General features: G+C 43.8%; 1 protein-coding gene across 13 annotated transcripts in view; it reads left to right on the top strand.

The window, feature by feature from the left end:
- The first annotated feature begins 418 nt into the window (after positions 1–418).
- TP53BP1 (tumor protein p53 binding protein 1) overlaps positions 419–11,102 on the top strand; it is a 76,429-nt gene continuing 65,745 nt past the window's right edge. For all 13 annotated transcript variants that reach the window (XM_055130646.1, XM_055130655.1, XM_055130648.1 and 10 more), the window contains exons 1-4: positions 419–532; positions 1,107–1,291; positions 1,481–1,571; positions 2,302–2,386. In XM_055130646.1, coding sequence (XP_054986621.1) covers positions 526–532; positions 1,107–1,291; positions 1,481–1,571; positions 2,302–2,386 — 368 coding nt within the window. In that variant the 5' untranslated portion in view covers positions 419–525. The remainder of the gene's footprint in view (positions 533–1,106; positions 1,292–1,480; positions 1,572–2,301; positions 2,387–11,102) is intronic.

Raw genomic sequence — 11,102 nt, 5'->3', positions numbered from 1 at the left:
AGCTGTCCTGGTTCCTCCTCTTTGCTCTTTTATTAGAAAGCGCCTGGAAATCCTCTCCCTTTCTACGGAAGAGGGTGAAAGAAAGGGGCCTTACGGTGCAGGAAGGGTAGAAAAGCAGGATTTTTCTTTTTAAGTCCGAGCCCGAAGAAAACAATAGTCTCCGAGGCTTGGGAATATATTTCACGCCCTCTCAAGGTCCCTCTGGTTCAAGGATACTGTCATTCTCTGGCTTAGTAGGGGGGAGGGCCTGCAGCCTCCATGCTGCCATGGAAACACGCCGCCGAGTTCCTTTTTCTTACGTGGGGCGGGGCGCTGCGCCGCAGCCACCAGTCACCCGCAGGGCTTCTTGAGTGGCGGGCGGCAACAGCGAATGGGCGCGCCGATACTGCGTGACGCGCCGGGAAAAGGGGGAGTTCGCGGCTGGTGGCGGCGGCGGCGGCTACAGCGGCGACCTGGGGATCGAGCTGGAGGGACCCGGGGCGTGCAGGAGACCTCTTGCTCGAACGCGAGGGACCTCCCACCGGGATGCCTGGTACTGTTGGGAGGAAAGTGGGGCCCGAGTGGGGCCCGAAGGGCTGAATTGAGGGTTAGAAGGGCTGGCTGACCGGAGGGGGCGGGGTGGCAAGCATGGCGGCGGTGACGGGGATGGGGTTGGAGGCCCCTGAGGAGGGGGTGGGGAAGCAGTAGCGGGGAAGGCTGGGTGGTCGTGAGGAAGCGTGAGGGGCTCCACGGGTTCTGGCGGACAGGGATTACAAAGCAACCTTTTTCCCGGGCTGTAGAGGCGCCAGAAGGACAGAGGCAGAGTTGTGGGGGGATGGAAAAAGGGGCGGGGAGAGAAGAGGTTAGAAAGGAGGGGAAAGGGTGTCTACGGGAAGGTAAAGGCAGAGAAGGAGATAGGCTAGGCAGGCCGATTGTAAATAATGAGGAAAATCGAGCCCCGGGATAGGAAAACGTTGCCTGCGATTAGAAATGCAGGTTCTAATTGGCAGAGTCTGGACTGGTCCCCCTTCCCCAGCCCTCGTACTTCCGCCCCATTATTTGAGCCCAGACTTCGTGAGGGAGGCTTGTAGGTTATACAGGACTGATCTTTTGTTATTCCATTCCAGGGGAGCAGATGGACCCGACTGGAAGTCAGTTGGATTCAGATTTCTCACAGCAAGACACTCCTTGCCTAATAATTGAAGATTCCCAGCCTGAAAGCCAGGTTCTCGAAGATGATTCTGGTTCTCACTTCACGATGCTCTCTCGCCACCTTCCTAATCTGCAGGCACACAAAGAGAACCCCGTTTTGGTGAGTAATACATTTCCTTGTTTGGAAATGGTTGATTTCTTTCCCTGATCTCTATCAAAAACCTAACCAGACCACTATGTTTTGGATAAAGTTGAATTGGAAGAAAGTAATTATGGTCATAGAAAGTATGTCTCCTTTTGGATTTTTTTTTTTAATATAGTGAGGATACTGTGTGTGTATGTTTTTTAGGATATTGTGTCCAATCCTGAACAAACCACTGGAGAAGAGCAAGGAGGCAGTAATAGTGGGTTCGGTGAACATATGAAAGAAAAAGCTGCAGGTGAGGTGTTCAAGCTCTTAGTTATTGTAAACGTGTTTGGTTGGAGCTGGGTGAATTTAAAGGTTGTGGTGATTGTATATAAGGAAGTCTTGCACAGTCTGGTGCCTGCTAGACACTCAAAGGATGGATGTTCTAGGGGCCCAGGGATAATTCAGTGAAGAGTGCTATTCTGCCTTGTAGGCACAAGAAGTTTGATGCCCAACACTGTTTAGTTACATACTGAGTGCAGTCTAGGGGACACTGCCATCAGAATCTATGGTGACCCCCTCCAACTTGCATACCAACTAAGTCCGTGAGCGCTGCATTTAAGCATGTTAACCTCTCATGAAAAAAACAAGAGAAGGGAAACATTAAAAAAAGAGAAACCCCTGTGCATCGCCAGGTGTGACACAAAAAGCAAAAAATAAATAAATAAATAAATAAATAAATAAATAAAGAGAAAGATAATCTGTTTTCATGTGTGTGTGTTTTGTTTTGGGGCCATACCTGGCTGTGCTCAGGGCTGACTCCTGGCTCTTTGCATGACTTGGGATACTCTTTGAGGTGTTGGGAATTTAACCTGGATTGAACTTAAGCAAAGCAAGCACTCTACCCACTGTACTATCTCTCTGGCCCCTTAAAAATTGATATTCTGTTGTAAGCAGATTAGATTGATACAGTCTCTATTCTTGAATGCATGATAAAATTTGGTGATTAAATGCCTTTTGTACTAATTACCGATTTATTTCAGAACCCATGGATTCTTCTCATTTGGACACATGCGATTCCATCAGTCAGGTGATAGAACAGTTACCTCAGCAAAACAGGACAAGCAGGTATACTGATGTTTGAAGGAATTTTTTTAAACTTGATGAATTGTTTGGTCATATACCTGGAACCTCATCCCAGGAATAAAGGGTATTACTTTTATTTTTGTGAATTAGGGAGTGAATTTTATTTTTGTGAATTAGGATTTAGGGATGGTATTATCTCTAGTATTGTATTAGTACTGGTAGCTGGAATCTTTATTTTAAAGGTAATGACATTTTTGATATCTGCATTATTTAAATTGTCATCTATTTTGTACATGTGAAACAAAGACATTTCTCATTCTTAGTTTAGATATAACTTATTAGTGGGATTGGAGAGAGTACAGTGGGTAAGATACTTGCTTTGCATGCAGCTGACCTGGGTTCAATCCCAGGCACCCCATATGGCCCTCTTGAGCACCACCAGGAGTGCGCCCTGAGTACAATACCAGGAGTAAACCTTGTGCACCACTGGGTGTTGATCAAAACAAAACAAAAAGTATATTACCAAATCTGTTCAGGCATGCTCCCACCTCCCAACAGAAGTAACTCACCAGTTTTAGACCTATATAATTTATTTTCTAAGTCAGTGTTTTTTAGTCTTTTTACACCTATGGAGTGGTGAAAATAGTTGGTGAAAATAGTGAAAATACAGACTGGAAAACTATGTCTGCACACTGGTGCTTATACTTGTGGTTGAGAACAGTGCTTTTCTGCTTCCTTCTGCTGTGTGAGCCAGGCATACTACGTGTGGACTGGTAGAAAATTTCTGCGGCCTGGTGCCCACCTAAAGACTGGCATTTGAAAATTACCCTAAAAAGTATTCAACTGTTGCTTGGTCTTATGTATATTATATTTTGTGGGGGGGTTGGGCCACACCCAGTAGTGCTTGTTCAGATGCTGGGGGACCCGGAGGTGCAGGTGATCAAACATGCAAGGTCTAGCTCCTTAACCCCTCTCCTATCCCTTTGGCCTCTCTTTTGTTATGTATGTATCTTTATATAGTTCCTTTAGTGAATTTATCTTTGATCGGATGTTTTGTATATAATATATATATAATATTATAATATATATTATTTAGTTTCATTCTTTTTTTTTTTTTTTTGCTTCTTGGGTCACACCTGGCGATGCACAGGGGTTACTCCTGGCTCTGCACTCAGGAATTACCCCTGGAGGTGCTCAGGGGACCATATGGGATGCTGGGAATCAAACCTGGGTCGGCCGCGTGCAAGGCAAACGCCCTACCCACTGTGCTATTGCTCCAGCCCCTAGTTTCATTCTTAAAACCTGTGTAATGAAGACATGATGTTACTTCCATTACATAGATGGGAAAACTGTGAAGAGTGAAGAAGTTAACAACCTGCTCTAGAATTCATTGTTAGTGACAAAATTAAGTTTTTTTTTTTTTTCTGTATTTTGGGCCACACCCAGTGATGTTCAGGTGTTCAGGACTTACTCCTGGCTCTGTACTTAGGACTTAGGGATCATTCCTTGCAGACTCTGGGGACCATGTGGCACTGGAGATGAAACCGGGTCTGCCATGTGCAAGGCAAGCGTATGCTAAACTATTGCTCCAGCTCAACTAAGAAACAGTTTATGGGCTTTTTATTTATTAAATAAAAATTATTTTTATGCTCCCCCCACCCCTGACTTTCCCAGAAGACTTATTTGAAAGTGAAAGGCTCAGTTCATAGTGCCTGCCTTCTTCATGGCAGCCAGGACATTACTCAGTTTCTCTTTTCCTCTTGTGGCAGATGTGTGTGTGTGTTCCAGTCCTTTATTGATTGAATTTGAGGGCCTGCTTGTCCTCATAATCTTGAGCAGCTCCATTACCTGTTGATTGCTCTTTGTGGGTGGTCATACTCCTCTGGATCATGTCCAGTGTGAACTTGGTGTGTTTCATGAGGCACCATGTCCATGGCTATGCCTTGTGTTGCTAATGTTCTTGGTTACATTATGCCTCTTGTTGAGGTGCATGGTCATAGGATAGTACAGAACCATGATTGAAGCTCTTTGATGGCTACCACAGTGGAAGAATTGGTGCCACACAAAATTCTGAGATATCTGTGTTTTCAGATTGGTTTGAGTTAGTGGAATCAGAAAGTGTGCATATCCCTCACTGTAAATGAGACAGTGCTTTTGAGAAGTCTTGTGCTTTTCCATTTTGCATCAGTGTTTTTGCTCTTTTTCTAAAAAATTTGGTTACAAGTTTAATAAATGTGTAGATTTGGGGGATGCTTTATATGCTTGTTTTGGGTTTGGTTTTTGGTTCATATTTGGTGGTGTCATGGGCTACTCCTAGCTCTCTGCTTGGGCTGGTCACTGCTGGTGGTGCTCAGGGAAAACATGGGGTGCCAGGAATCAAATTTGGGCCTCCTGTATGCAAAGCATGTGCTCCAGCGCAACGAACTATTTCTCTGGCCCTGTGGCAGTTGCTTTTGTATTTTTTTTTTCTTTTTGGGTCACACCCAGCGATGCTCAGGGGCCACTCCTGGCTCTGCACTCAGGAATCACCCCTGGCGGTGCTCAGGGGACCATATGGGATGCTGGGAATCGAACCCAGGTCGGCCGTGTTCAAGGCAAACACCCTCCCCGCTGTGCTATCGCTCCAGCCCCTGTGGCAGTTGCTTTAAAGGGGCTTTTCTATCATGAAACTTACAATTTAATCAGGTAGGCGGACATTTAATTATTAAATAAATTACTACTCAATTATAGTGTGGCATTATAAAAGGGGAAAATAATAGAACATATAACCTAATGTGAGGGATAGGAGAAAGTTTTTTTAAAGAGTGTTATTTAATTGTAAAGATGAATTTGTTAGGCATAGTTGAAGGGTCAGGGAAAGATTCAGCCTGTGGGAGGTGGAGCTTTTCAAACCCAAGGTAACTGCATTTACAAAAGCCATATAACTGGAAAGAACTCTAAGGTTGATTCCAGAAGAATAAAAGCTCTTCAAAATACATGTAAATTGCTCTCCTTTGATCTATCTATGTTGTCTTACTTCATTAAAGTAGATTCTTGAAAAAAGCTGTTTGTGAACATTTCTGTTACAAAATTTTAAGATATCCTTTTTCCTCTTATGTGGAGTCCTCTTTGATGGAAACTGCTGCTCCTAAACATGGAGCATCCTAAAAATACATTAGTAAAGAAATACAGATTTTTTTATTTCTCCATTAGACATATTTAAAATTGAGATGGTTGTGGATTCACAGAAAGATAAAAGATAAAAAAGAGAGTGATCTTATGTCTCCCCAGAATCACTAGATATGATCCCTGAGTGCAGACTCGAGTAGTAATTGCTGAGCACCACTGAGTGTGGCCACCAAGTAAAAAAAAGATAGAGAAGAATTTCAGTTCCACGAGGGTTTTTATTGTTGTCCTTTTATAAACATACCCATCTCTCTCCAAGTCTGAGCCCCTGCCAACTATTTAGTGAACTCTATTTTGGTGGTTTTGTCATTTTCTAATATTTAAAAAATGTAACCATACAGTTTGCAATTTGGGGTTGACTTCTTTTTGGTCAACTCGCAGGATATCCATTCTAGTTGTTGTTATGTGTCAATAGTTTTTTTTGTTGTTGTTTTCATGCTGAGTGATGTTTCATAATGTGGATGTACCAGTTTATTTAACCATTTGCCTCGTAAGGAAATCTGAGATGATGTGGGATTTTGGCTGTTACAAATAAAGCTGCTATGACCATGCATATGACAGGTTTTTGAGTAAACATAAAGTTTTAGTATCTGTGGGATAAATAGCCTGGTGGACAATTGCTATGTTATATGGCAGTTTTATGTTTAGATTTTTGTTTTTGTTTTCTGTGTTTTTTTTTTTCTATTGTTATTTTGCCACAGCCAGTGATGCTCAGGAGCTACTCCGTGCAGAATTGTTTCACATTGCTTCTGTGTGCTTGGAGGGCCATACAGTGCCGGGGACCATCAGGCCTTTTGCATGTAAAGTGTGCACTCTAGCTCTTTGAGCTATCTGCCCGACTCTTACATATTTAGGATTTAAGAAACTGCCAGATTATCTTTATTGGTTTGGGGAGCTAAATCCCTGCTTTACCAAGCAATTTTCTAGAGTAGCTGTATCAATTTACAGTGCCATTTGCTATGTATGAAAGTGACATTTTCTCTCCACTCTCACCCATATATGGTGTCACTGTTTTTAATTTTGCCATTCTGTTGAGTGTGCAGTGATATTTTGTTGTGTTTTTTTTTTTTTCTTTTGGGAGGTGGGTGGATGGAGAAGGTATCACATCTGGCAGTAGTAGGGTAGGGATACTCCAAGCAAAGTACTTTAGAGTCACTCTGGGCAGTACTTGGGGGAACCACGTAGTGCAGGGGATTGAATCTGGTGCTCCTACATACAGAACATACACCTTAACCCAGTAAGCCATTTCCTGTCCCTTCATTGTGATTTTAATTTATATTTTCTGGTGGCTAATGCTGTTGAAAATTTTTCATATGCTCTTTCACGTGTTCTTTCGTAAACCCCTTTTAGGAAATTGTTCATCTCTTTTATCCACTTTTGGAGGCAAGGGCAGGAGTTAAGTTAGTGGCTCTGTGCTCAGGGATCACTCCTGGCAGAGCTCAGAGGATCATATGCTGTGCTATGGATTAAATCGAGATTAGCTACATGCAAGGCAAATGCTCTACAGACTATACTGTTTTTCTTGTCCCTCTTGTATATTTCCCAAATGAATTCTGTTTTGTGGCCACACATGGTGGTGCTTAGGGATCACTCCTGGGAGAAACTCCATGTGGAGGACCACATGGAGTGCCAGGGATTAAATTGGGATGACTTTGTGCAGATCAAATGTCCTATCTGCTGTACTATTGCTCCAGTCTCTCCGTCCATTTTCTAAATGAAGTCTAGTTTTGTTTTGTTTTGTTTTGTCTGGTAGCCATACCCGGTGATGCTCAGGGCTTACACCTGGTTCTGTGCTCAGGGATCACTTCTCGTGCGCTCTGGAGACCATATGTGGTATCAGGATTAAACTGTGGTTGGCTGTGCCTGGCAAATGTTCTACCGCAATACTAGCTCTCCGGCCCGTGAATTCTATTTTTTATTGTTCTAAGATTTCTTTATATATTATTAGTGCTAGTCCTTTAAAGGGTATTTAATTTGTAGGTATTTCACTGTGTAGCTTGGGTTTTTTTCTTCTTCAGAGGGTTTCTCACAGAGAAGGCTTTAAATTTTGCATAGATTTGTTAAGTATTTTAAACATAATAAACTTTTAGTTTATCATTGTGTTTGTTTTTAGCTTTTGGGCTATACCTGGCTTTGCTTAGGGGCTACTCATAGTGCAGTGTTCAGAGATTGCTCTCATTGGTGCTTAGGGGAATAGTGCTATGATGGGGATTAAATTTTGGGTTTCTACGTGAAAAAATATGTACCCTACCCTTTAGTCAACACTGCAGGCCAATAAACAGCCTACTTTTAATTTTATCTTTTGGGCCAGACCTGGTTGCACTCAGGGTTTACTTCTGACTCTGTACTCAGGGATCATTCCTGATGTTACTTGCGGGAACATATGCAGGACTGGGGATTGAATCTGGGCTGACCACATGCAAGGCAAGCTCCCTAACTGCTTTACTGTCTCTTCAATCTTTTTTTGAAAAATTCTCGGGGCCAGAGAGACAGTATAGTGGCTAAGGCATTGCCTTGTATGTAGCTCATCCAGGTTCTTTTAAAAAAAATTGATTTTTATTTATTTATTTTTCTTTTTGGTCATACCCGACAATGCTTAGGGGTTACTCCTGGTTCTGCACTCAGGAATTAACCCCTGGCGGTGCTCGGGGGGCCATATGGGATGTTGGGGATCAAACCCAGGTAGGCTGCGTGCAAGGCAAATACCCTACTTCTGTGTACTATTACTCTGACCCTGCTGATCCGGATACTGTTTCCCCCTCACCCCCCCTGCTTCTTGGGTCACACCTGGCGATGCACAGAGGTACTCCTGGCTTTGTACTCAGGAATTACTCCTGGCAGTGCTTGGGACCATATGGGATGCTGGGAATCGAACCCGGGTTGGCCGCGTGCAAGGCAAATGCCCTACCCGCTGTGCTATCGCTCCAGCCTGCTGATCCGGATTCTATCCCTGCATCCCTTATGGTTCCCTAAACCCACCAGGAGTTATTTCTGACCACAGAGCCAGAAGTAAGCCTTGAGTACTGCCTGGTGTGGCCTAAATCCCCTACCTTCTCAAGAAAAAAGCTTATAATAAAAAAAAAATTTTTTTTTCTAATCTTGTGTCCTCTTTTAGAGTTGTAATCCTCTTTATTTGTTTTTACTTCTTTTTGAGTTTATCTTCCTAGTTTATAATACTATTTTAAAGAGGAAGTAACTCTGCTTCAGAGATAGCTCTATGGGCTGAGCTGGTGCTTTGCATGCAGGAAACCTAGGTTTGACCCCTGGCAGTGCCAGGAGCAATCCTTAGCACAGAGCCATTGTAGTTCCTGAGCACCGTTGGGTGTGATGCCCTTCCCTTCCCCAACCCCCCAAACCGAAACAAACAACTTGAGTAATTCTTCTGTAACGAATCAGTTTTATTTTATTCTTTTTTAAAAATTGAATCATCATGAGATAGACTATCACAAAGCTATTCATGATCAGGTTTCAGTCACACAGTGTTCCAACACCCATCCCTCTACCAGTGTACATTTCCCACCAGCAGTGTTTCCCTCCCCCCTTCCACCTGCTTCCTCTATGGCAGGAACCTTTCTTTTCTTCCCTTCTCTTTTTTCTTTCCTTCTCTTTTATTTTCTCTATTTTTCCTTTCATTTCCTTTTTTTTTCTTTTTTGTTTTTTAAACAAAAACCAGGAGTGCTGCTATTTATTCAGCCATCAAGCTGACTGAAGTGGGCATGAACTCCTCATTACTATTTTTTGTTTTTTAAAAAATTTTTAAATTATTTATTTATTTATTTATTTGCTTTTTGGGTCACACCCGATGATGCACAGGGGTTATTCTTGGCTCTGCACTCAGGAATTACCTCTGGCATTGCTCAGGGGACCATATGGGATGCTGGGAATCGAACCTGGGTCGGCCGCGTGCAAGGCAAACGCCCTACCCGCTGTGCTATCTCTCCAGCCCCCCCTCATTATTATTTTTAAAAAAAAAATTTTAATTGAATATCAGTGAGATGGATCATTACAAAGCTGTTCATGATTGGGTTTTAGTCATACAATTATCCAGTACCCATCCTCCACCAGTGTACATTTCCCACCACCAGTATCTCCTGTTTTCCTCCCACCATTCCCCCAACACACACCGACCTCACCCCCAGCCTCCTTCTATGGCAGGCACCTTTCTTCTTTCTGTTTCTCCTTTTGTGCATTACAGTTTGCAATACAGGTACTAAGAGTTCATTGTTTTCATTCAGGGTGTTTAGTATTTTTATTGGGAAGGTACAGCTGGAGTAGGGTTTTTTAAAACTTTTTGGGTCACACCCAGCATTACTCAGGGTTTGCTCATGACTCTGCATTCAGGAATTACTCATGGTGGTGTTAAGGGGACCATATTGGATGCCCGGGATCGAGCCTGAGTCAGCCACGTGCAAGGCAAATGCCTTGCTTATTATAGTAGTGCTCTGGCCCCTGAAGTGACTTTTTTTGTTTTTTAACTGGGTGGCTGCTTTTGGGGTGTGGATGTGACTGGGGTTTTGGAAGTACAGGGATAAGGGGCGAGGTAGCCCATCCTGACTCTGAGAAAGCTTTGAGATTTCAGTCACAAAACCTGCATACCCAGATTTTAAGTAGATTAGTGTTTTGGTGAGGTCCATCCCACGAGAGTGGAGTCTGGTCAGGAACAGTAATTTTGGATTGTGGGAGCAAGTGTCCGCCCGGGGCTATGGTGGGCACCAGGCTAACCCACCCATCTCCGAACTGTCCCGATCTGTTCAGCCTTGTGTAGGTCCGAGATTTACTGTGGCTTTTGATCTCTTTCAACATTTATTTATGGGCCTCTGAAGCAAGGCCAGTAGAAGAGCTTACATTTGGTGCTGGAGTTGGTTTGTGGGGGTGACTACCGGTGCTTCCAGGAGTATAGGAAAGTGGGGGAAGGTTGCCCATCTTGACTCTAAGAAAGCCTGGAGATTTCAGTCACAAAACACATAACCCAAATTTTCAGCAGGTTAATATCTCTGTGAGGTCTGTCGCAGGTCAGTGGAGTCTGGCCAGGGACATGGTGGTGATTTGTAGGAACTGCCTGGGCTCTCCTTGGTTAGGCACTAGGATGACCTGCCCCCCCTCCGATCTACCCTGGTCTGTTCAGCTTTGCATGGATCCAAGAGTAACTGCAGCTTTGGATCTCTTTTGAGATTTATTTATGGATTTCTGAAATAAGGCCAATAAATGAGTTTCTATGGCTCAGCTGAAGGTGGTTTGTTTGTGTGGCTCCCACACATCTAACTTTTGGCTTTTTAATTTATTGGGAAGCTTGGTCCTGAGTTGTTGGAGTTCAGTCAGAGGCACAGCAGTAATTTTGCAGTATCAGGAAGTCTGAAGGCATCAGGCTGCTGATGCACTCACCCTGTGGTCCAGGTTGACCCACTGGTGGCACTACGCCCCCAGGGCCCCAGTGGTGATGGCAGCAGTGGCTTTGCTAGGGACCAGGGTCAGGGCCACGGCTGCTTTTGTTCATAGACTGGGCATTCTGGGCAGACTGCAACCACCAGTCCAGCAGACCCTGACCAGGGGGTCCCATCTTGGGTCTTTGGATGATTGGCGTTCAGGGAGATTT

Source organism: Sorex araneus, chromosome 3 (genome assembly GCF_027595985.1).
Source record: "Sorex araneus isolate mSorAra2 chromosome 3, mSorAra2.pri, whole genome shotgun sequence".
Lineage (NCBI taxonomy): Eukaryota > Metazoa > Chordata > Mammalia > Eulipotyphla > Soricidae > Sorex > Sorex araneus.
This window is presented reverse-complemented; position numbering and strand designations above follow the sequence as displayed.